The sequence below is a fragment of the Botrytis porri genome (assembly GCF_014898465.1).
Source record: "Botrytis porri strain MUCL 3234 chromosome Unknown BPOR_008, whole genome shotgun sequence".
In the NCBI taxonomy this organism is placed as follows: Eukaryota; Fungi; Ascomycota; class Leotiomycetes; order Helotiales; family Sclerotiniaceae; genus Botrytis; species Botrytis porri.
Window position 1 is genome coordinate 2,067,889 of NW_024066082.1, and position 24,775 is coordinate 2,092,663.

Consider the following 24,775-nt stretch of genomic DNA (forward strand, 5'->3'; position numbering starts at 1 on the left):
TAGTATGAATAATTGTGATTGAAGATACCCTAAATATTGAATCTAACCTCTTTCCAAGACACTGTTCATTTCTAGAGTGCTGAATAAATGTATTACCACTGTTCTATTAACCACAGTACATAGGTAGTAAAGAACAACACCTAAACTTGTACGTCGTACCTCACAGCCATAATGCTTGCACCCCTTAAACGCTCAAACGGACGAAATTTGACGTTCAAAGCTGAGCCCCACCGAGGCTGAAGATCGCTAAGGTTAAGACAAACGGAACCTGCCTTTGTGGCATCAACACTTCTAACGACAGCAACGGGCAAACGAACGACCTTAAACCTCAACTTTAAACCAGTCGAAGCAAAATAAAATAAAGCTATATTGCCTCCCAAAAAAGACCAGAGATTAGTACAAGAAATCAGTCAAATATATTGCGCACTGATCAAGAGATCTAAAACCTTCATTCGAGAACCCTCACCTCAAAACCCCTCCTCGCCGTACCAAACAAACAATCACAACGAATTCAAAGTCCATTTCACATCCTACAAAATTACTACAGTCTAAACCGTAGAGCTTTGCGCCTACTTAGGTAGCTGCGCTGAGCTCGGCTCCAAGAACGTCCTTGCTCATACTTATAATCTACAGTCTTTCATCTACAACATAAAACAAACGCACACCTACAGCTACAGCCAACAAAATTTACAAGGTCCTTTGGACTAAATATTGTTAATTCAAAAACAATACAATTCTCCATCTGCATATAATCTAAGCTTCATAATACTCCACACCACGATCCGATTACAGCAACATATTATAATGGCTCCCGACACGGGTGAAGCTCGTCGGTACACCAGAGACGAATTGTTGTTTCTGCGAGACTCACCATTGGTTGTAAAACCTCCTGGTCTTTTGTCTTCTTCAGAATGGATGGGGTTTGTTGCAAGAAGCTTTAGCCATACTACCTCGTATTAACTATTTCCAGACAAACACCTGATCCGAATCGAAATTCCTCTGCCAGGATACCTGATAGAACTAGAGATCGTGATGCAAATCCGCTCCTAGAACACACAAACCGACGACCACGAAACAATGCAAGTATGTCTGCCAACGATCTCACGTCCTCCAGTCATTGCCTGTTCGCTCGTACTGACATGCAGATAGATCCCGAGACAATTCAACTTGTGCCTACAAGAACTACCTTCTCATCCGCCAATCCTGCACGCAATGCAGGCAAAGGGATCGATTCTCCAGATCGACCCGCCCTTCGCGAAAGCGAGTCGCAAAGCAAATTAAGCTATCGTACAAAAATCGATGACAGTGACGATCGTCCCCGGCGTGATATGCTGCGACCGAAGCCTGGTGATGGTGTCGACCAGGAGGGTTGGATGGAAGTGAAACCTCGAAAGAGTTTTGGTACTGAAGGAGCTGAGCGGTTTACTGGGCGCATGGGTGGAGAGAGACACCGAGATGAGAAGCGATTCAAGGATCGAGAAGAGCGCGATCCAAAAGAAAGACCTAGAGGGTTTGAAAATTTCTCCCGAGACAAGGAAAAGAATCATGAACAAGACAACAATCGCAGAACTGGAAATGGTCGGGGAAGAACAGAGCCTACTTGGTTCCGAGAGAACAACGATGGGCCGCCAACACCCCGAGAGCGAAATACGAATGCAGATAGGTTTGAGAATCGTAATAAAAGTTGGCGAGAAAAAGACTTCGATAATCGTGGGGACAAGGACAGAGGTGACCGACGCTGGGCAGACAGGAACAGAGCTCATGACGACCATAATGGTGATGTTCCAGCGTGGGCAGAAGACGAAAGTATTCAAGTCGCTCCACAAGATGACTTTCAAAAATCGCAAACATCTACTGGCAAAACTGAGCGCAAATTTACAGCAGAGGATATGCAGAAGTGGAAAGATGCAATGCATTCCAAGGATAAACCAACTGCCAAAGGTAATACAGTGGCAGAAGAAGCCACGCAGTCAAAGGTTGACGAACATCCTTCTATCTCTGGCATACAAAAGCCTATTTCTCTTGCGCCACTTGATACTGGATTTAATGGAGATGAATTTTTCCGTTTGTGGGCTCAGCCAAAGAATGATAATGGACTCGCATCACAGTTTGATCTGAATACAGAAAACATGACAAAATCTGCAGTGTCCGCTGCACCGGGTGGAAAAACCTCAAGGTTTAACAAATTCTTCACTCAAGATGAGACTTCGCATAAAGCGGAACCACAAACAGCTATACCAAAGCCAGCGGCCCATAGACTTGACGGATTGACCAACAATGTTCAATCCCCTGCGGATAAAGAAGCTATGCCAATGATACTTGCGATGCTACAATCTAGTGGAACTCCTCCTGCAAATCCTATGATGCAATCGAAACCTCCTGCACAAGAAACCCAACCAAATACACCTTTTGAGGGCCGCGAATCTTCGCACCAGCGTCTTCCAGATCGTCATGATGAGATGAGACCGGCTGCTCACTTATATCCCCACAATCTACATGATCTTAGCGCTCAACGTGAACAAGCAGGTAGTCAACCAACTGTACGTCCAGAAGAGATGTTGAATCATTTGGTCAATCAGCGTCAGCATGCTATCAGTCAGTCTTCCTTCAGAGGTGAACAGCCTCGCTCTGAACAGACTGCATTTCTTATGAGCCTCATGAGAGAAGCACAAGCAGCTCCAGAGCCTCAAAGAACAGAGCAGATCATCCTTGGCCATCCACCCAGACAGCAACCTAGCCGTCAACTCCAACATCAACAACAATTGGAGAGAGAACAGGACTTACAAGCTCAGCGCGAACGTGGGAATCCACAGCGTCGACCACCTGGATTTTTTGATGAGCCTATTTATCGGGGTGGACCTCCTCCACAACATGATAATCCACGGCCTCAACCCACACACATTCTTACACGAGCACCTCCAGGTCTCGACCCATTGCAGCAGCAAGGCTGGCCAGGACAACCTTCCGCTCAACACCCTCCTCCGCAACAATTTCGACCAACGGCCCCTCCTGGTCTAGGTGGAAACCTCCCACGCCCGATGCAAATGCCTCAGCAAATTCTCCCACCGGGCTTTCAAATGCCTGGCAATATGAGCAACTTTCCCCCTCCCGAGGCACTAGCGGGTCCTCGAAATATGCCATTCAATCCGGCCTACTTCAACGGCCCACCACCGGGTTTTCTTCCGCCAGCTATGAGCCCTTTCTCAGCGGAGGGCATGCCGACATTTCCCTTCGATGGTCGTGGGCCACCTCCACCACAAGGTGCATTCAGACGACAATAGTTTGCACATGTGTGAGTGAAAATAAAATCGCTTAAATCATCAGGGATGAATGGGTATGAAGAGTTACAAGGAATGATTGTCAATGATGGCCGTAAAAGTGTGTATGTAGAGTACCTTTTGACCTTTAGTGACACCCATCTGGATGATCAGGGAATGGATCTCAGATGTTTGTCAGACGAATGCGTTTGTGCGTTGAGATCAGCAGTGAGGAAGGTTGCGATTTACCTACGTAGCGTCCGCGTTGAGCGTGTGTGATGCAAGTTTTTGACTTGATACCAAGATCCCCCTTATTTAGCTAGCTATATTTGTGGAGAGGTTCTACTCTCGCGTGAATGATAACTTCAGACACGTTTAACCACCACTTTTTGGTATCATTTCAATTGCTTTGTGATCTTTTTAATATGTGATAGAAGAGGTATGTCGATATGGACCGGTACATTGTTTGACTAGGAAGGAGCCTTCTATAAGGAAAAAGTAAGTTTTGTTGCATATCTGTCGTACCATGGTAATCACCTAATTACCATTGGAAACTGAGGAATTTCCATGGGAAAACGCGATATGCAACAAAACTTTACAGAACTCCCACGGGCAAGATAAAGTGACAAGAGCGAATTTGTCGCTGAGTGGGAAAGTAGCTGCCCATGCAATTCTAAAGATCTTTCAACAATTTATTACGTAGGGTCTGATGTGCATATCTAGCAATACAGCAATACAGAAATTCAAGAATAAGTTCATGAGGAGAGATAGATTCTAGAGTTCCAAGATGTATAACAAAGACTACGAAATATTCAGTACTGTAACATACGTGCTGATTTATCGCGATTGAAGATGATCTAGTGAGCTTTTATAGGTTTTGAGTTTGGTCTGGCGTTTGCTAGTGGCGAACTAAGGGAGTTGGGGCTAGCGGGGAGAAATTGGGGAAAAAGTTGAAGAATTATTGGGGTTTATCGAGATTTTGCATTTGGGGATGAAGTGAGATGGAGGTTTGATGCTAGGGGTTTGATAAAGAGGAACGTTGTGGAACTAGGAGACTAAGTCATAACGAAATCGGGTTGTGGTATCTTGGTATGAGTCTTTCGGCAGGTATGAAAGATGAATTTTGCTTGTGTGAAGGGGGTAAGTGGGTGGGCAGAGTGTATGGGTGAGGAATAATGTCATACAGAACTTGATTATAGCCTCGCAACGTTGAATTTCTTTGAATTTGCGCACGAGTAGCAGTATACTGTCGAGTGAAATTTTCCAAAACTTGGGAATTCCGTGTGTAGCACGTCATATTACAGTATAGAGTTAGTTCGATGTCGTTTGGAGCAGCCCTGTATATTTACTATTTGGCGCTCAATCAGCACCCACGCCCCCACCCCCACTATCTCCCTAAATCATCGTCTTCCTTACTTGCTATTTCTCGTCTGGGTTCGCTTGATGTAAGAAATCTGATTGAACCCATGCTATTGAATATTTGAAAAACAGGAATAGTAGACGGCGTAGACCTTAGACATAGGAGCAGGATGGACTTCCGTCTTACTATCCATTGTCAGCGAATCCAGCTCTTCTCGGCGTCCTCGAGATCTCAGAATGCAGTACAACTCGAGGGATTTGGTAGCCGAGGAGATGTAAGCATTTTCATATCATCCGACAGTTTTGGCGACTTAGATGATTCAAATGCAATGAGATAATGTTTCAAGACTTACCACGGTAGATTAATTCAAAAAAGAAGGAACAAGATTTTATTTTTGGTAATCTCCACTTCCCCTGATTGAAATCGATTGCCGAACTTAGGGTCAGCAATCAAGTGCTCCCTCTTGGTCTACATGAGAATCGCTAGGTGCCATTCGATGTCTACACCTAGAGACAACGCAATGGCTTTTCTCGTTACAGCCCTGACCTCGAGCTTCAAAGTATAAGGATAGATTCGACGTTGAGATGATGTCTGTGAGATGATGTCTTAATCCCAATACTACCAGCCACTTTAGTCTCCATTGAGGCTGCATATTAAGCATAGTGACTTCCATATCATAGTATTGCCAATCGATGGGATACAACTATCCTTTTGATAAAGGTAATCATATTTCGGTACAACCAGCTAGGTGCTTCCACCGTTCTCTGAAAAGTCTAGCATTCTGGACAGCTCGGAGAGTAGAGGCAAGTAGACTCAATGATCTCGCACTTTACATCCACACTCGCAGTACTCAAATTGCATTGTTCTCTTTGATCGCTTCTCGCGTGTTCCTGAGACAAGTTGTGGATACTGGCATTGATACCAAAGATCCGCTCCACCATCAACCAAAAAACAGGCTGGATGTTCTTAGAATATATTTTAATCCTTAGAAGGGTTGGAATCTAGAAGGGTAGGTGAAAGACCACTATCGATCACCTTTTGCCCTAGTGAAGAGATCGCATGCAGTTTGATGGTCATTCTATGAGCACTTGCTCAATAGGAATCGTTTGTAGACAGCCATTATATTATTATGAGCACCTGATTCATGGAACTCATTCATAGACACAGTAATATATATAAATAAAGGAGAGCGAAAGATTCATATCAGTTTAATTATGATAATCATATTGAGACAAATCTATATAAAACAACATGCCGTCGTAGCTTTGATTTGATTGAGCTTTGGTCTTTCTGTGCCGTCCTTGTCTTCACTCTGTATTAGCGCACAAGCGGCCGCCTCACGAAACAGCCATCATGTTTCTGTTTCCAATGTGAACATGACCCCGCCAAGAATCAAACTCCCTTTCAATCAAACAACCACAAGAAAACACCATAAATCATTCTGTGCCACTCATTCTATATTGAAGATTGATATTCCTTAATTTCACCATCTCAACTCCTCGAAGATACCTCTAAAAAGTCTACACCAACAAGTCATACACCGCCCATCATGGGGGTGTCGGCCATTGACGAACAGCGCCAGGGTAAGCTAGAATTCACGAATGTTGGGAAATGTACCTAAACTGATATGATCTATAGCTATTTTGGATGCCATAAAGTCAATCACTCGAGGCGACGTATGTTTCCCTACTCCGCGTTCGAATATATGCTGAAACAACTGTAGTGGAAGGTGCTCGTTATCGATGAGGCGACGAAAAAGATAGTGTTTAGTGTCCTAAAAGAAGATGACATTCTCAACGAGAATATCGCCAGTATGTACGTGTATGCGTGCTGAGAGGGCGCTACTAAATTGATCGCAGATGTGGAAACACTCGAAAGCAGGAGGGAAATGAATCCAGGCATGGATGCCATATACCTCCTATCACCCGAACCACATGTTGTCGATTGTTTGTTGGCAGATTTCGAACGTCGAAGATATCGCAAGTCATTCCTAGTATGGGTTGCCCTTCTCGATCCAACCATGCGCCGGCGTATCGATTCCTCCAGACAAGCACAAGAACAATTAGGCGGATGGGAGACTCTATCCATAGACTACTATCCCCGCGAGTCGCATCTAATAACATTCAGAGATCCTTGGAGTTTTCCGATCTTATTCCATCCAGCATGCGCTCCTTTAGTGCGCGATCATATGCAACTTCTAGCGCAAAAGGTAGGATTCATTGGTCGATATGAGCTACAGAATCGAGACTGATTTGATACATAGATTACTGGAATCTGCGTATCCCTAGGAGAATCCCCGAAAATACGTTATTACAGACCTAAGAATCCTACACATGAAGCAGCGGTTCTCTGTTCTCATCTAGCCAGGTTTGTACAGGAGGAGCTTGATGCGTACCAACAATATAACCCCAGTTTCCCACCGCAATCTAATCGACCACAAGGTGTTTTACTCATAACCGACAGATCAATGGACACATTAGCACCAATACTGCACGAATTCACGTACCAAGCCATGGCACACGATCTTCTTCCGATCAAAGACCACGAGAAAGTCACTTACACAACTGTGTTGAATGAAGGAACTGCACAAGAAGAAGAAAAAGAAATGGAAATTACTGAGAAAGATAAGATTTGGGTAGAAAATAGGCACCAACATATGAGTAAAACTATCCAAAAGTTAATGAGCGATTTCAAGAAGTTCATCGCAGATAATCCACATTTCGCCAATCAAGATGCGGAAAATGTCAATATCAGTCAAATCAAAGATATGTTAGCAGGGTTGCCACAATTTCAGGAGATGAAAGAAGCATACTCTTTACACTTGAATATGGCACAAGAATGTATGAACATCTTTCAACATCACGAGCTCCCCGAAATTGCGTTGGCGGAACAAACTCTAGCCACAGGACTGGACGAAGATTACCGAAAACCCAAGGAGATGGGTGCACAAGTTGTTCGTCTATTAGATAATCCAGCTGTTGCCCCCAAGGAACGATTACGACTCATTATACTTTATGTCATATTCCGAGACGGATTGATTACGGAAGATATAGAACGTCTTTTACATCATTCTGGACTTCCCCTCTCAGAAATGAATGAAATTCTAAACCTAGAATTACTAGGGGTACGTACCACTAAGAGACTTACAGACTCCAAAACCAAAGCTGTTCCAACTCCATTATTCCCACCAAAACCCACACCTACTGTAATCAACGAAGAACTTGCCCTGTCTCGATATGAAACCAATCTCCAACGCTGTCTCGAGGAAATCACCAAAGGGACTTTAGACCCAAATATCTTCCCTTATACAAGACCTCCCACTGACCCATCTGAGGAAATGGCTCTTCAATCACAAGCTTCACTTCGTAGCGCCAAGCCTACATGGGCTCGTGGACGTAGTACTACACCAGATAACATGCAAAGAATTATTGTTTTCATGGCAGGTGGAGCTACTTACTCGGAAGCAAGAGCTTGCTATGGAGTTTCGAAGGATTGCAACAGAGATGTATTTTTAGCTACCTCACACATGCTCAATCCTAACTTGTTCCTGAAGCAAGTGGGAGATTTGACGGCCGGAAGGAAGCAATTAGATTTACCAATTGACAGACCAAAACCAAAAGCTCCAGCCTATCTTTTCAAAGCTAATGATCCGCCTCCTCCTCCGCCCGTTGTTGCAACACCCAGACCTCAAGTAGGACTCGGATTACCAGGCGGACCAGGGAATGCTCCTGGGGGTGTAAGACCTGCGAGAAGCCCAGGGGCTCCGGCTCCGCCAATGAAGAGTCCAGGATATGACAATAAACCTTTGGCTGCAGGAATGCAACAGATGTCTCTAAATGGGGCAGGAGATGGAGCAGGTCATTCCACTGGCAAATCGGAGAAGAAGAAAGGTGAGGATGGAAAGGAAAAGAAGAAGAAGATGGGATTTTTCAGGAGTAAGAAATAAGCGAATATAATATAGCCCTTGGACCCGAGCGATTTCGATGAACATGGAGCGAACCCAGGGACAGCATTGCAATCGAGGTCAGGCACTTTATGCATGGAACCAAGGCTTGAGTAGCGGTATTCCTACATCCAGGGAGTGAGAGCCACAGATAAGTTCTCGGCGTGTAAAGAACAAGTGAAGGAATCGAAAAATATCGAACAATATTTGCAGAAAGGATCATGACAGATATTGAAAGGGGCTTATTGGTAGTCGGCGAATGAAGTATACAGGATGTACAAGATAGACGAACAGCGCAGGAACAAGAGTAGCATCAGCGAGTAATAAGAAATTGAAAATTAATTTATATAACATGATTTGGGGCAACTTGATGTGATATGAACTATTGTTTATTAGAGGGTGATTTTCAATGTTAGAGATTCACATAAGAGATATGTTGGCAGTGTTTGGGAAGCTCACTGGGGGATAGGGAAAAAAGGGGGGCAGGGCTCACCAGAAATCGTGTCTCGGGCGAAATTCACAATAGAAATTACAAGCCATCACAACGTCTATTTGAATTCGTCTCAAGGCCCTGTCGCTTCATTGAAATGTATCAAATTTGAGCTTTGAGATATTTACATTTAGCTAAATCCGAATTCTGTGTTTGTGTGTCCATTCTGTGTTTTCGTCATCGTATCTCACGTACCCCGATAGCCTAATTCTGCAAACAAAACAAACCGTTCTTTCCTTTCGCTCAATTTTCGTTATTGACCACCATACGCTTATCACTTTTTGATACAACCGAGATATTATATATCCTTTAGGGAAGTTTCCCTCGCCTCCGTAGACCCAGCTTGTAGCGCAGCAGCCTCCTCCCATCCCTTTAAAGCCGCTCCATTCTCCTCACAAAATTTCCTGCATGCTCTTTCGAAGACCGAAGCATTAGAATCTGCAGCCATATCCTGATATTCTCTCACATTATCCAATCTGATAAACATTCTGAACTGCTCCAATATCTTTCTCTCGACTTGGTTCGCCAGTGCGAGCATCTGCCAATAATCTGCACCTTTATGTAAATCCAGTAGTAGATCTAGTTTATGGTCATTAGCGTCGGCGTCTTGAGGAGACACTGGGTCAACAGTCATCTCCGCCCAATTAATTGGTTCTTCATAAGCTGTGTCAATGAGAATGCCAAGAGTGTGAGCCGTCATCAAGTCCAAAAGTATCTCCTCATCTTTACGCCAGCGACCGGAGAAACTGGCAGTACAGTAGCCAGATGCGCATGCTAGAACAACTCTATGTGCGTGAAAGCGGATATTCTCGGCGACAAAAACGATATCTATCATCTGCTTTTCTTTGCGGTGGCCGCGAAGACTGCTAATCAGTGATTGCGCAGACTGAGATGCGGGCAACTCGACGGTGGGGTGATGAATGGACTTGCAGCCAAGTTCCTTCAGCAATTTTTCATATGGACTCAAACTTAGTCGAATACACTCTAACGGTGGTGCATCAGTGGAGCTAATGAGCAAGAGGTGCTGAAGAGGCTTCCATGAAGACTGTAAGTCTTCAATGGTGACATACATAGGATCTGAAATGTCCAAGTTGAGCCAGAGATCAGATCGGTTTAAGCTGCGAGCATATACCCTGAAGTATTCTTTGCTGCGCACAAGGTTGTTTTGAAGATAGTCATATATTTCAAAAAGGTCGGATAGAAAATTTGGGATGTCTGCGCGTGAAATCTTCTTTGATATCTCCACCATGTGCTCAAGATGCTTCCAGACCTCAATCATAAATGGTTCTCCATGTTTTGGCACCTTGCTCAAAATCTCTGCAGTTGGTTCCAGGACCACGAATTGTGTGTTGCTCCAACAGACTGCCACATGTTTGTACAGAACAACTTCGGATAATGGGATCGCTGTACTGCACTCTGAAACTCTGTCCATGTTCTCTCGTCGATAAGATGGTTCGCGAGAATTATCTTTTCGGACCACAAAAATCGTTCTGCGTGCAAGTGCGTTCCAATCGTGGTGATTGAATAAATGCGTGGCGGAACTTGGAGCAATTAGAGACGACAAGATTTTCGTCATTCTTTCATGTATGACTGACGTTGGATCTATGAGTACTCCGTAGTCAGTAGATTTGATTAAAACTTCTAGAGCTCGTAAGCACTCCATGTAGTCTTGAATCTTGAAGCAGCCATTGATTTCTCGTCGACGCAGGCCAATTTTGTACCACAGAGTGTCGAATTCTTTTACTTTTACAAAGTCATGAAGAAAATAGCTATTTTTATCTTGAAATGCCGCCTTGAAAATCTCATCGTCGTGATCAAACAACTCATGGGCTGAGTGCATTTTACCATTTCTATCTGCCGCAAGTGTTAAGGATGACAATGTCTCAACAAGAGAGGAATCCTGCTTCGCCTTAGACACGATTCCAATTAAAGTGCTGATGAATTGAGTATAGACCGTCTCATTCATTGTCTGTAAAGTTGATGGAAAGTCCTTCGACTCGAACTTTTGAATCAAGCTTTCAGCAGTAACCGAAGTAACCGACAGCATTTCTAGACATTTTTCGGCTCTGGGATAGTCTATGGCCTCGAAATTGATAAAATTCGTAAGTTTCTTGTTCCAAGGTGCCAAAAGCTGAGGTTGCTTTGTATACTTGGCGGATGAGGCTGCGATAAACTTATGCTCCGAGCTCGACGGCAAGTACGCAGGCCAGATTGGCAAGAGCTTCAAGTACTCAATGGTAGTCTTATGACCTGTCGTTACATAGGGTATAATGAGTTCTCGAAGCAGCTATATCTTCAATTAGCAAGGGGATTTTGGACACAAGTCTTGATTATGCGAATTTACCTTGAAGAAATTTGATTTCTTGAGAGCTTGTCCAGTTGCCAATTAAGCGAACAAACGCACAATTGCGGTTTCATCTGGAGCCAGTATACTCAAAGCATTAATGAATCTTCCTAAAGCTTTGTGATCGTCCAGTGACTTCTCGGCATGAGCAATTGATTTGGGCATAAGGTCTGGTCTGATCATGTAGAGACCAGGAATACAACTACACAACTGCTCGTGTTCCATCTTCGATATTTCAATGATAGTTGGCAGATTTGCCAGCTCCGACATGGTATAGTATCCCCAGACACCGTCGCACTTTGCTTTGAATAACGGCAGAGAACAAAATGTTTTAGACTTTTGGGACAAATCTTCCACACCAAATGAGGAAAACTTATTCCAGTAATCCCAGAAGAGTTCCAGCCAATTATCTGTCTCTTCATTTACAACTCTAGATCCTTTAGATTTCATGGATAGAAGCTCCGGAACGTGGGAAGTTGTCAGATTCGTGACATTAAACTTCTTGCTTCTAACAATTTCGCCTATGCGGTCGTAAGGGTCAATTTTTTCTGGAAATATTACAATACTTCTGGCGAAGTCAAAAATTTTCACCTCTAACTTCGTGATGGTGTAGTAATATCGAATGTTCAGAGGCATGGGTGATCGAATCCGCGTTAATTGTCCCAGTGTTCCGTCCGCGAGAGGTAACAGTCTGCATCCGTCTAATTTTGCTAATTCCTCCGGAGAAACGTCTCCCACTGGAATGAGCTCACGTAGGACATTCCCGATCAAAAGAGGATCGTCAGCCATCATCTTCTGAAGACAATCACTAGCCTTCTCCGACTTGAAGAGCTCACGTAAACTAGAACGGTCCATGGACTTAGCAACATCTATCGATTTGATACCGATGGATATGTGAGCAGGGAAATTTGGTGATAAATTCGGCACCAGCTGTTCTAATACTGGAGCAATTTGCTTAGAAAACTGTGGCTGCAGGAGATCGAAGACTGTCTCAGACATGTTCATGTTAGTTGCATTAGAGCCTGTGTTACGTCGAGGAAACAGCCTTGCTGCACTGTGAGGAAGCTTCTACCAGAAAGATTTACATAATAGTTCTAAGAGACCTCCGTTTGTTGGATATCTTCTTGGCCAAAATTGGAACGCATCTGGGCCAATCTTCCGGGCCAAACCTTCTAGAAACGTGAAGTAAGCGTATGCCAATTTTTCTTCCAATAACCACGAGTTCCATTTTGAACCCTCGGCCTCAGATGATTCGCCTCCGGCAATGAGAGTATTCCTATCTCCGGAGAGAGAGAATGTAGCGTGTATGTGCACTGGTAAATTTGATGCCTCGGGTAGAGGGAGAGTGCTAAACAACTTCGGCGTCGGTAGATCAAGAGTTTTTGTGTCCTGTTGATTTTCTGATCGTACCAATGCTGCGATGCCGTACTCTACATTCTTTCTAAGTCTAGATTGGTGTTCACCGCTAGGTGTCTCCTCAATCATTGAATAGACCCACCACTTATCTTCAGTTGCGATAATGTCCGAGCCAAGCATCTGCTTTGCAGAACAAATTGTGTAGTCAGATGTGGATTTTCTTTTCTTCATCTTCACCGACCAAAATAGTTCCTTCGCCTCAGGTCCCTTGAAACTAACCACTCGAACTCCTTTCAAGAAAAGCAGGGAAATTCGAGCTTCTTGAAAATATTTATTCAAGAGCAATCGGACTGAATCAACGGATGGGGGCTCTTGCTTTGCCCTTAGAGGTGAAACATGTTTTCTCAAAGGGAAACGAAAAATTGTGCCATCATAATGATTAGAATCACTATCGTAGCCCCATAAGTCCTGGAACGGAGCCAGTTGATTTGGGTGAACTTGCTTGAGCTTAGATAGCAAAATCTTCACTCTTGGCTTTCGTGCCTGCCAATTTCTGTTCAAAGGGAGGCATGCCTGCAACGGATCCAGGATCAACAAGTAATCTCCAGAAAGCAAGACTGGATTGTCCGTAAAATGGTACATGGTCTGGCTGCCTCGGCCAAACATGCCAATGGTTGATCTGTCTTCTCGTTTGCTGCCAACGCCAACGTTCTTGAAACCTTTGAAGTCGCTATCCTGAAATACTGCATCATTATGAACCAGTAGAGCTGGCCCTTGAAGACCTTTCATCTCTGGAGTAAGAAGATTTTCAGTTGGATGGTGCCTAGGATCCAACATCCAGTGGACTGCTAATGCTTTGGAATCATCCGCGTTTGCTAGGTACTCCTTGAAAGTACTTTCGATAGGGTAGCGGTCAAGGGTAGTGGATATGCTGGTCGTTATAGCCTCGCACTGCTGAAAGTCCTCGTCATCATCATCATCGTCAGCGAGTTGCAGTTCTCCTTTCCTCAATCTCTCACTTAGTTTCTCTATAAACAAGTTATTTACTGTTTGTTCAGAGATTCTCGAATTGGTAAATCTGACTTTATCGACAATCCTGTCAGACTGCAGCGGCATATCATTGTAAGCTATATCCTCAACCGGATACAGGATACTATCTTGATCCAGTATTTTCAAGCCCCCCAGAGATTTTCTAGAGTATTTGCTGGCCATTTTGATCGTTTCTAAGAGAATTTCGGTGTCGGATTCTTTATAAGGATGACCAGACCGCTCAATTTGAGCTTGAACATCGAGAACGTCTTGTACTCCTGGCCTCGATCTGACACTCATAGCTTTCAAGACATCTTCGTGCATTTTTGCGAATCCAATATCGACATTTCCCAGGAAAGGACTGAGCAGAGTGCAACCAGAAAAGAATGCTTTGGAAGCAGTAACGAATACACCGTTGTCTGTGAGAACGCATCGACGACGTTTCAATGATTCCGAAACTGTATCAGTTCGGAAATTATCTCTCAGATAAATAAGGACAGCATTGACAACAGCCCCGTCATCTTTGATGACACCGTGATCAAGCTGGGCAAGTAAGATATCGTCAGGTAAGATTTTGTTCCATCCAAGGAACTCGGCCCAACGGTAAGATACAGTGAAAGGGAAGATAGGAAGCCTGTATCCTGCACGCAAACGGTCCTGAACATCGCGGCATTCGCTCGGGCTTACCATTTCAATACTTCCATCGGGTAAAATAGCTGGTAGCCACTTGCGTTTCAGGAATTGCTGGTATTTTGTCGCCGTTGCTTCTGACGAAGACCAGGAGCAAGAAGTCTTCAACAAGTTTTCAGCACGACTGTGAACTTCTTCTTTAGGAAGAGTACTGTTCAAAAATTTTCCGACTCGCTCATAGACAAACAACTCGTCAACTTTAGCTCTCAATCCGAATTTCTTGAAAATTGAACCATATCGCGCATATTGATCATCAGTAGGTAGCACTTCCTCGTCACTGAAGAACACGCTCTTCAGCCAGCTATTTTCGGGATCTATCAGAACAGAAGCGGTCGCGAATTTGCCGGTTAGATTCCCACTAATAGACTGAGTCGGTACTATTGGTAAGCTAATCATAGCTGCTTGTGCTTGTGGAGACAGATCATAGTAACACTGGAGCATCAATTCTGCAGTTTGCGCCTCGGACGATGGTGACCAAGTGCACTTTTGAAGTCCCTTCCAAGCTGGAATAATATGATCTTGCAAGACCTCGATCTTTCTACGCACACATAGTTTCTGATAAAGAAGGATTTTTTGGATGGCTATGTCCTGCGCATCTAAGAATCGGTAATCCTTAAAGGTAGGAAGAGGAATGATTCCGTCGATGACCCCAATTGCAGACTTGAAGGTCTCTATACGTACCCATGGGTAACTTTGAGTAGTGTTAGTTATTTTCAAGCTCTCATGACGATGAGAAAATACATACCAAAGATCACCATCACTTCCGCACGTCAATCCTCGAAAAATTGGAAGTTTCTTCAGATTGAGCAGGTTATCATTTGTGTATTTCGGATCAAGTTGCCCTCCAATAGCTTTTGCGATATGTTCAATGATGATAAATTTATTTTCATCGGATGCTTTTCCAACTGCAAGATGGGACTGAGCGAGCCATTGCAATAAGAAATGAAACTTCTCACCGTTGCGAACTTGCAGGGTTGCGCCTGCCTTAACAGTTTTCAATGTTGCTAAAAGACTTCTGTCTAAGCCCGTGAGAATCACCGGCGCGCTTTGAGCTCTATCATCTTCTGCAAGCATTTGAACAGTATCGCCGAGTGATCCAGGCGGTGGTATGATTGCCCAGCAACTGCGAGGCTTGACTTTTCTGTATTTTGCCATTTGCAAGAGGGAACAACCATAGAGTAGCAATACTGTCATTCAAAATATCTGAACATCTATGTATCCAAGTCCAAGACTTATTGACAAAGGATGTTTGACCGGAATCCAAAGCAACCATGTCGGCATCAACGTCAAGCTTATCGAAAAAGTATGCCATGGCGTACTTCCTGAGATCGCTGGCAGAACGATGGCGGATGTGAGGGTGAAACTGTGAGGCTCTTAGACGATCTTGTAAAGTGTTCAAGCTTGACTGAGAAATTGCTTTAGGTCCAAATTGTGCTTAGGATCGTGTTGGAAAAACTCTGCTTCAAACTCATCGCGGTGTACAAAAGCAAGATGGTCATCGATTGAACGGCATAAGCCATCTTCGAATGGAAACAATGCTAAGCCTTTCCCATGGTCTGATGAGCCTAGAACAGGGAGGATATATTCTAGGATCTGTTGTCTTGTTGCTTGTGGCCAGGAAATGACCAAGTTATTCTTGCCGCGCAGATAGTTGCACAGAGTCTGAGGTCCAAGCTTAAGATCCAAGAAGAGATTCTTGACTTCCTCTCTCAGCCTATCTGGGATGTAGACAATTGGAATTCGCGCGTCTGCCAATGTCAGCTTTAGTGATTCCGACTCTTTTCCCGTCGCCAAAAGTCCGGCACCGGCACTGATATAACCATTCACAGTATGCCAAACAGGCAGACGTTGATTCTTAATCAACGTGAGCACTTTAGCAAGCACATCCTTAGACAAATTGTCGGGATCCTCGGATTTATAAGGCCAATACTTGAATGATGGATCCGGTGGGAAAGATAAAGCAAGGTAGCTAAGCAACCTAGTCCAAGCATGTGAAATTGAGCTATTGAATAGGTACTGATTCCATTGTGCAGGTAACTGATCCTGCGAGCTATGATCCTGAGATTTATACAATCGGGCTCGATCTGGTGAGATGCTGAACAAGCCATGAATAAGAGCCGGCTGGTTGATGGGAATGTGCAATGGCATCACCAAGAATAAAGACCCGCGTATAGCGGGACTATTTTCGACCTGCAGACTTGTCAGTAATGCTGAGTATGATATTTTGATGGTGGTGCCTGAATTTCTACTTTTCGGGAGGGTTAACTTACGTGCAAGGGAACGGCCACTGCGACCCAGGGCAAGGATTGTTGGGCTATGCTCCAATTAAGGATCTCTTCTGTCATTGAGTTTCCTTGTATACTATGATGGACTATGAAGCGCGTTTTGGTTATTTTCTTAGGGTTCTGGTACCTCAATTTCATTTCGAAAGTACAATCGAAGTCTTGAGAAGGATTCTTCAAGAAGCTGACGATTGCATCGTTGACTCTAGTCTTGTTTCTACGCAATGAATCATCAATAGAGGAACACGTGAAAGTTAGAGAAGACTTACAGCTGAACAGCTTTCTTATTCATCACCTCGATCTCAATGAGACCCGTGATTTCCGAAATCACGCTGATCTTAACGACATGTTTCATGAATAAGAGACCTTCTGTTCCGAAGTCTTCAGTAAACTTCTCTAGCACATACGCCATCTCATGAGCCGTGACATTCCGATCAGAGATCCTACTTTCTTTTGCTTGTTCAACTGTGCGTAGAGGAAGTCGGATGATGGTGCCAGAAAAAGGTTGCTTCGCGTCCTTCATAAGTGATTGATAAACAGTCATGTGGGCTTTCAGACTGGGGTTTTCAGAGTGTTCTACGAAGTTATAGCCGTTCCCGCCGCTTGACCAAGAATGATGAGGGTCCAGTATTTGTACGCGATGACCTGATACGATAGACGGAGAATCTGCCCAGTTGTAAACCTGCTTGCCGTTAGTTGAAAGAAATCCTAGATCCGATGTCATACGTACAGAATTGAAACCTCGACCAAACTTTCCTGTAGTCGAACCGTCCTCCATCTTGAGCGAATTTCCTACCTGCGATAAGCTTTGAAAATGCTCTTTCTTGAACTCAGCATTGTTGTAAGCTAATAGAGCTGGACCCTGGTATTGAGCGAGCTTAGGATGCAGATTGTCCATCCCATAGCTATTTTCATCGAGAAAGAATTTCTGCAAGTCGGGTTAGAAGGGGAAAACATAAAAGTAGTAAATGAGAAAGGTAAATTTACATACCACTTCCGATGCCTGGGCATCATCAGCATTTTGCAAGAGCTCTCTGAGAACAGAACCTCCAGCGGGGTAATCACGACAGATGTTCTTCAATGCATTTAATATAGTTTGAACCTGCGGGAGGTCAAATTCCGCAGGAATATCCATCCTGATTTTGTTGAGATATGAAGATTATTTAATTCTCATGGAAGATTGCTTGTTGAACGAAACAAAGGTGGACGGTGAGTAGGCAATTAACAGTGTGGGAGAAAGACAAGTTGGACGGAACGAAGTCACAAAATTACAGAGTGACAGATGAGCGAAATGCAGTTTGGAATAAATATTTATTAAAAGAAAGGGGACCAATGTGCTTTATAGAATTTAAACCAACAAACGCGACTCCAAGGTATGGTGATTCCTCATTTGATGCACGGCGAGGCTGAGATGGAATCTGCCTCGACAAACAATTGGTCGTTGAGGATCCTGCAAGATCCCCAATCTGTGGGCTCCCGATTGTCGACAGGGTCCTTCCATTGGATATTTCTATAGACGCGGACATGTAGGGGCTCGCATTATCTCCAAGGAAAGCATTAAATAACATACCTTGATGCATTATTGACCACTTGATGCGACCAGACTGTAGATTCTTCAGACACGAGTGTACTCGCGTTGACTACTCCGGTCATCAAGGGAAGATCTCATAAAGTTATTATTCATTCAAAACAAACGAATACTTTTTGATAATAAGAATTTTGAGAATGAAAAATCACAAACCTAACATGCGAATAACTCGGGGAGTCTGACACAGAGAAAACTTTAGTCTTTGATGCTTTCTCTACTCTGTAATCTAGAGGAGCTCCTCATTCCCGCCTCCGTGGTTTAGGAGGCGCATCAAATGGACATGATTTACGTTATTACTGTGTATCATTCCAATTGGCGGAGCCAAAAGTGAGCAAAGCTTTACTTATACTCGAGCCACAGGTCAGTTATCTACCTCCCAGGTATCGTTCCACATCGTCATTTCTATAAAACATCTCCCTCAGCTTCTCCCCTTTTCTCCTATCCTTCTCGTGCAATTTCCTGACCTTTCCAGCATCAAGCTTCTGTGGCTTCTCTTTCTTCCTGATTTCCCCCTTCTTTGGCATCACTACACCAATACCCAGTTTATCATCTTTTGGTTTGGTTTTGATTGGGAACTGGATACCTTGACCAGATGCACCAAGTCCAAGACGAGAATCAGGATCCCAGCCATATGATGAGAGATATGTGAGGCCTTTTCTATTTCGATCGACATGTGAAGGGGGGTGTGAATGGTTTAGACATACTTGATGTGCTAAAGAAGCTTCGTGAGGTCGTGATTTGGTAGAAGATGTGGGATTTGATAGGCCTGGTGAACCAGCCTCATCCTTGTTGATAATCGACTCGAGATCTGTGGATAGAGGTAGCTTACAGACTTCACATACTTCCGAATCCATTAGAGGTATAGAGCTCTCCCTTGAAGTGCTCTCAGGTATCGAGGAATCTTGAGGAAGAACCAGTTTGAGATATGAATCGCTGATACTCTTTGCAGAGCTTGTAGATGGCGTAGATTGTATTGTGGATGCCAAAGTTGATGGAACGAACTTGACGGGTTTCCTCTTGATACCAGCTCCGAAAGCTCTCTGGTCTTGCAATGGAATTTCATAAGTATCTTCGTCTGACATATTGTCTACCCGAGAATAGCAGATTTATTTTGGATTAGTAGTAGCAAAACGTTGTTCATGTTGCGGCACAGTTATGATGTCCTGGAATCTTCAAATGTAGGGCTGACTGGCCGTAACGACGCTAACATAGCTTACGCCACAAGCGCCACAAAGCGTCGTCAGCGCCAAAATGAACAAATATGGAATTTTGCAAGTGTCTCCTTACCAATTCATTCATTCATTTACCCACCCGTTCATGATTCAATTGTATTTTTTTTTTTCGGTTTTCGTCGGTTCTATCTTAAATGATCACAATGCCATATTGAGTAACTTAGAATAGCCTCAAAAATAGCTTGAATTCTATCCGCAGCTATGCCTGTCGATTTCGTTGCAAATGTAATATGGGGGGAGGTTACCTGGCTCCCTAGTCTTTGGACTATGGCCAAGGTAGTGCCAGCTGTTCTTGTCATTGTGTTAGTGAAGCTCTTCTCTGCTGGAGTGAAGAACTCTTCGGAGAGGAAGATGCATGGGAAAGTGGTTCTAGTAACAGGAGGGACGTCTGGGATAGGAGCTGCAGCAGTTTTGGAACTAGCATCACGAGGAGCGCAGATAGTTCTTCTCACACGTCAATCTCCAACAGATATGTTCCTTGTCGACTACATCGAAGACCTGCGAGAAAGAACCGGAAACGAATTAATTTACGCCGAACAAGTCGACCTATCATCATTGTACAGCGTTCGAAAGTTTGCTACGAAATGGATTAACAACGCACCTCCCCGACGACTGGATATGATTGTACTGTGTGCTGCCACACTCACACCTCCTGGCAGGCCTCGTGTTACAACAGCAGAGGGTATTGAAGAAACCTGGATGGTTAATTACTTAGCAAATTTCCACCTTTTGAGTATTCTCAGCCCTGCGATTCGCGCTCAACCACCAGATAGAGATGTGCGAATTATATTTACCACTTGTTCCTCTTATAACAAGAGTCCCACTGTTGGAGATGGCAGTGATGCGATGAAGAAGAAGGATTGGAGTCCCTCTGTGGCATATGCCAGAAGTAAAATGGCACTAATGATATTTGGACAAGCTTTCCAGAAGCACCTCGAGTCATACAAACGACCCGATGAAGCGATCATGAACGCGCGGGTGATATTTGTGGATCCGGGATATTGTCGTACACCAGGATTCAGAAGATGGTTCTCGCGGGGTACATTGTGGGGATTGGCATTATATGTTATGTTATGGCAAAATGTCTGGCTTCTATTGAAGAGCTCTCAAGGGGGTGCACAAAGTATCTCGTATGCCGCTATGGAAGCAGCATTGGGAAGAGGACCTGGTGGAAAGCTCATTAAAGAGTGCAGTGAAATAGATTTCACTACATCTGATGTTAAGGACGAGAAGATTGCAAAGAAGTTGTGGGAGGGGAGTGAGAAGTTGATCGAGAGAGTTGAGAGAGAGGAAGCTGTCAAAAGAGCTTTGGAGAAGAAGGAAAAGGAGGCGGCGGAAAAGGCAAATGGATCAAGTGAGAAGCCGTCTGACAGCCCCGAAACTGCAGGAAAAGTGACGGAGAACTCCAAAGGAAAATCTCGAAAGCAACGTAAGGCGAAGTGAGGTGATGGATAATTTGGTGTCACATAGCATTGCGACGGAGTCTTCATTATAGTACTTTCGGATACCAGGCCCAATACAGCATCTTTACGTGAAGCTTAACAACTTTGGTTTTGTCTACTTTTTACATCGAGGCACATCTGTTTGATATTGTGGTACCCTTATTTGAAACCCGATTTTCTTACGACTAATTATTTTGCTTAGGTTTGATCTATTGGATGAGGACCATCGATTGTTCCAGTCTGATTCTTGTGGTGATTACCGTCGTTTTTTCCAAGACGGAGCATGTGTATACAGAATTTCCCAGGTGCTTGGTTCAATAATGTGTTGGATGATTACCTCGGTTTGCGGCCAGATCTACCAACCGAGTCGTAAATCGTGATCTATCCGTAGCTTCTATACTGTGAGTTGGCCCATGTGATTCTCAACGTCGCATATACGAAACAGTTTGGTTGCAGCAGAAAAACTGGAGAACTTACATCCTTATATGGAGAAAATGATGTCGAATGGGTCCTCTACGACATATCTACCAATTCATGAAAGGCCGTATCACTATCGTTCGCAAGCTCACAGCGGTAGTGGTAACGCGGCTGTCGTTATTCGCTTCACAATACCCTGGAATTATGCAGGCAATAAAACCAGATGGTAAAGCAGATTCTCGATTTAAGTATCTGTTCTGCGGAAACCAGATTGGTCATTTTTGTGGCTCTCACGAATCAAAGTACTCTCATTCCTTGAGCAACGTTCGCTAGCATCACATCTTCTCTTCCGCTGTGTGGATCTTGCTTGGCAATATTGCTTGATCCGGGAACATCTGCAAGATGATATCAGAATGTTTGAATGAACGAAATTCTTGATAAATTGTTGTGGGCCTTCGATAAGCTTAATTGTCTTGGACGGTCTCTAGCCGAAAATTCGAATCAGGGGTGGATCTGAGGCTTCAATACTCATCTACAAGGCTCGCAAGGTTCGCGAAGAAATACTCAGATGTCAAGCACCGGAATTTGATGGTTTTTGGAAAATTGAAAAAGTGTTATTTGTCCCGCGTTAGAGAATGCTTACTGGTCTCGAATTTTCCATTGGCCACTAACATGACTCTTGATCTCGTTATAAGGTCACATGATCACGGTAGATCAGACACTAATACGGATCGGCATTCTGACCTTCTAGAGGGGGAGGGACCGCGATGCCGCCGAAACTACCTGGGGACGATACGTACGCCATCCTCCACCAGGGACCAACATGGGGTTCAAAAAATGCGGCACCTCCACAGCTTACAACTTTTCGAGGTCTGATATCATACTTCCAGTTTTGATAACCACTTCCATTTGTGCATATTTGGATCTACCCATATTACTTGGACAACATAGGGTCCACCTAGGAGAAATTTCATCATGACTATCAATGTTTTTTTCTATCTTTTGTGGACCTCTCCATACCGACTGTACGAGGAAAAATGCTCCCCAGACCCCATATAGTCCCCCATCTCCCACCTCATATGATTCTTCTAATCCAGAACAACTTGAAATCCCTCTCCAGAAAGCGTATTTACAACTATGGGTCTACTAAGTCATACGGGTTTCCTTGGGAAGACGGTGCAAGGGAAGGCTCTTGAGAGTCTTGTCTGCGCAACCGCTGCAAGTGGTTTCTTACTTTTCGGATATGATCGTACGTAATGTCCTAACTCAGACCAAAAAGCAAAACTAACCAGTATATCCAGAGGGTATCATGTCCGGAATCATTACGGAGGAAAACTTCCTCGCGTACTTTCCTCAGATGGAACCGCACAACAAATCTGGAGCAATTCAAGCCTTGGTTGTTGCAATTTACGAAATTGGTTGTTTACTCGGGTCATTCTTTATCATCGGCTTTGGCGACAAACTCGGAAGAAGGAGAGCTGTGTTATTGGGGACTGTTATAATGTTGATTGGTACTGCGATTCAAGCTTCGAGTTTTGGGATGGCTCAATTGATTGTAGGAAGGATTGTTACCGGTGTTGGGAATGGAATGAACACTTCATCCATTCCAGTTTGGCAAAGTGAAATGGCACCACCTAAGATTCGGGGATTCTTGGTTTTGTTCGAGGGTGCTCTGATTGCTGGAGGCAGTAAGTGTTATTCATCCCCTTTCCCCATAAACTTCGGCTGATCAAACATAGTTATGCTATCGTATTGGCTTAATTATGGATTCTTTTTCGTCACCCAATATGGTTCATTTCAATGGCGCTTTCCGATTGCTTTCCAAGCATTTTTTGGAGTCATTCTCCTCATTGGTATCCTCGCACTACCAGAATCGCCTAAATGGTTACTTAAGAAAGACAAGGACGAGCACGCAATCGAGATTCTTTGTCGCCTACAGAGATGCGAGAAAGATGATCCACGAATTACGGAAGAAGTAAGGGAACTTAAGAGAGTTACTGCGATCACCAAGGGACAGAAACTCACACTTAAGGAATTTTATGGAAGTGGTCCTGAGATGAACAGATATAGAGTTACCATTGCATATACTTCACAACTTTTCCAACAGATTGGAGGCACTAATCTTGTTACATATTACGCAACGTAAGTCATTATGTTCACATTCATTCATGTGTACATGCGCTAATGATGTACCACAGAACTGTCTTCGAGGATTCTCTGGGCTTCTCTCCTGCTCTTGCCCGTCTCTTAACCGCCTGCTATGGAACTCTTTATCTTGCCGCCGCCATTTTCGCTTTGTTCATTGTGGACCATTTTGGCCGCCGCAAGATGATGATCACGGGTGCTCTAGGAATGGGACTTTCATCTATGGTCATCGGAATCTGTCTTTCACAAACAACAGAAGACTATAAGGCTCCCGGTTACGTTGCCACTGCCTTTATCTTCATCTTTATTGCCTTCTTCGCAGTAGGGTGGTTGGGGTTAACCTGGCTCTATCCAGCAGAGGTGACGTCGCTTCGAATCAGAGCAGAAGCTAACGGTCTCTCGACGTCTTTCAACTGGATTGGCAATTACATTGTGGTTCAGTTAGCTCCAATCATGATTTACAGCATCAGCTGGAAAACATATTTCGTATTTATGTGTGTCAACCTTGCCTTCGTACCAGTTATTTGGTATACCTTTGTGGAGACCAAAGGATACCCACTTGAAAAGCTCGATGAGATTTTCGAAGAAGCATATGAAAAAGGAGAAAATCCCGTTTGGACAGAAAGAAGATTTAGAAAGAATGCAAAAGAGTTACGAAACGGTGGAAAGCACGCAGAAGAAGGTGTTGCTACTGGCGCACACATTGGAGATGAGAAAAATATCAGAAGAGAAAGTAGAAACGAAAACATGGCTGTGGATGCTGGACGTCTGCATAATCATATCCACGGTGGAGTGAGTGGAAGGACGAGTGGAGAAGATACTGTAATTGAGCAAAGAGAGAAGCTGGAGGAGGAGGTTGATAGAACGGATAGATACCCTTTTGCTGGGAACTGAGTGTTTCTCTTCGGATTTGTGGCTGTTAATCGCAGTTCATGAATGTTGGACGCTTGGCGCTCATCTGTTTGTACGATATTGGGTGGATGACGGGATAGCGCGTACTTATTTCACTTTTGTTATGATATCCATGATATGATGCGATGATATTACATTTTAGATGATAAATAATAGACTTAAGAAGGAGTATATGGGAACGAAATACAAAAAGTACTGTTTTGAATAAACAAAACCTTGCAAGGCGATGTGATTTTGTATGAAGTGCGAGCAAGTTGTCAGAGCTAGCTTGGCACAAAGAGAAACCTT

At 43.9% G+C, this 24,775-nt stretch overlaps 6 protein-coding genes across 6 annotated transcripts; 4 read left to right on the forward strand and 2 right to left on the reverse strand.

Annotated features, from left to right (window-relative positions):
• The first annotated feature begins 313 nt into the window (after positions 1-313).
• On the forward strand, positions 314-4,417 carry EAF01_006720 (uncharacterized protein). The gene is made up of 3 exons (XM_038914974.1): positions 314-920; positions 971-1,083; positions 1,150-4,417. The coding sequence occupies exons 1-3, from the start codon at positions 805-807 to the stop codon at positions 3,279-3,281; spliced, it is 2,361 nt and encodes a 786-aa protein (XP_038769929.1). The 5' UTR covers positions 314-804; the 3' UTR covers positions 3,282-4,417.
• A 1,612-nt stretch (positions 4,418-6,029) lies between these two features.
• Positions 6,030-8,913, forward strand: EAF01_006721 (uncharacterized protein). The gene is made up of 5 exons (XM_038914975.1): positions 6,030-6,200; positions 6,256-6,293; positions 6,341-6,428; positions 6,477-6,826; positions 6,881-8,913. The coding sequence occupies exons 1-5, from the start codon at positions 6,167-6,169 to the stop codon at positions 8,561-8,563; spliced, it is 2,193 nt and encodes a 730-aa protein (XP_038769930.1). The 5' UTR covers positions 6,030-6,166; the 3' UTR covers positions 8,564-8,913.
• A 435-nt stretch (positions 8,914-9,348) lies between these two features.
• On the reverse strand, positions 9,349-17,886 carry EAF01_006722 (uncharacterized protein; the record flags this gene model as incomplete). Its single annotated transcript, XM_038914976.1, has 10 exons — positions 9,349-10,591; positions 10,646-11,337; positions 11,455-12,380; positions 12,480-15,160; positions 15,215-15,592; positions 15,642-15,869; positions 15,926-16,659; positions 16,740-16,968; positions 17,021-17,679; positions 17,743-17,886. The coding sequence occupies 10 exons, from the start codon at positions 17,884-17,886 to the stop codon at positions 9,349-9,351; spliced, it is 7,914 nt and encodes a 2,637-aa protein (XP_038769931.1).
• An 818-nt stretch (positions 17,887-18,704) lies between these two features.
• On the reverse strand, positions 18,705-19,421 carry EAF01_006723 (uncharacterized protein; the record flags this gene model as incomplete). The annotated part of the gene is made up of 1 exon (XM_038914977.1): positions 18,705-19,421. The coding sequence occupies one exon, from the start codon at positions 19,419-19,421 to the stop codon at positions 18,705-18,707; it is 717 nt and encodes a 238-aa protein (XP_038769932.1).
• Positions 19,422-19,772: 351 nt separating this feature from the next.
• EAF01_006724 (uncharacterized protein) lies at positions 19,773-21,014 on the forward strand (the record flags this gene model as incomplete). Its single annotated transcript, XM_038914978.1, has 1 exon — positions 19,773-21,014. The coding sequence occupies one exon, from the start codon at positions 19,773-19,775 to the stop codon at positions 21,012-21,014; it is 1,242 nt and encodes a 413-aa protein (XP_038769933.1).
• A 1,553-nt stretch (positions 21,015-22,567) lies between these two features.
• Positions 22,568-24,469, forward strand: EAF01_006725 (uncharacterized protein; the record flags this gene model as incomplete). Its single annotated transcript, XM_038914979.1, has 4 exons — positions 22,568-22,679; positions 22,732-23,118; positions 23,170-23,572; positions 23,629-24,469. The coding sequence occupies 4 exons, from the start codon at positions 22,568-22,570 to the stop codon at positions 24,467-24,469; spliced, it is 1,743 nt and encodes a 580-aa protein (XP_038769934.1).
• Between the last annotated feature and the right edge of the window lie 306 nt (positions 24,470-24,775).

What these genes read in the sequence shown, in the direction of transcription:
- EAF01_006720 (XM_038914974.1), top strand. Translation starts at nt 805, where the DNA reads ATGGCTCCCGACACGGGTGAAGCTCGTCGGTACACCAGAGACGAATTG. An exon ending in TCTTCTTCAGAATGGATGGG is followed by an intron (nt 921 to 970) that starts GTTTGTTGCAAG and finishes AACTATTTCCAG; the next exon opens with ACAAACACCTGATCCGAATC. An exon ending in ACGACCACGAAACAATGCAA is followed by an intron (nt 1,084 to 1,149) that starts GTATGTCTGCCA and finishes ACATGCAGATAG; the next exon opens with ATCCCGAGACAATTCAACTT.
- EAF01_006721 (XM_038914975.1), top strand. Translation starts at nt 6,167, where the DNA reads ATGGGGGTGTCGGCCATTGACGAACAGCGCCAGG. An exon ending in CATTGACGAACAGCGCCAGG is followed by an intron (nt 6,201 to 6,255) that starts GTAAGCTAGAAT and finishes TATGATCTATAG; the next exon opens with CTATTTTGGATGCCATAAAG. An exon ending in TGCAACTTCTAGCGCAAAAG is followed by an intron (nt 6,827 to 6,880) that starts GTAGGATTCATT and finishes TTTGATACATAG; the next exon opens with ATTACTGGAATCTGCGTATC.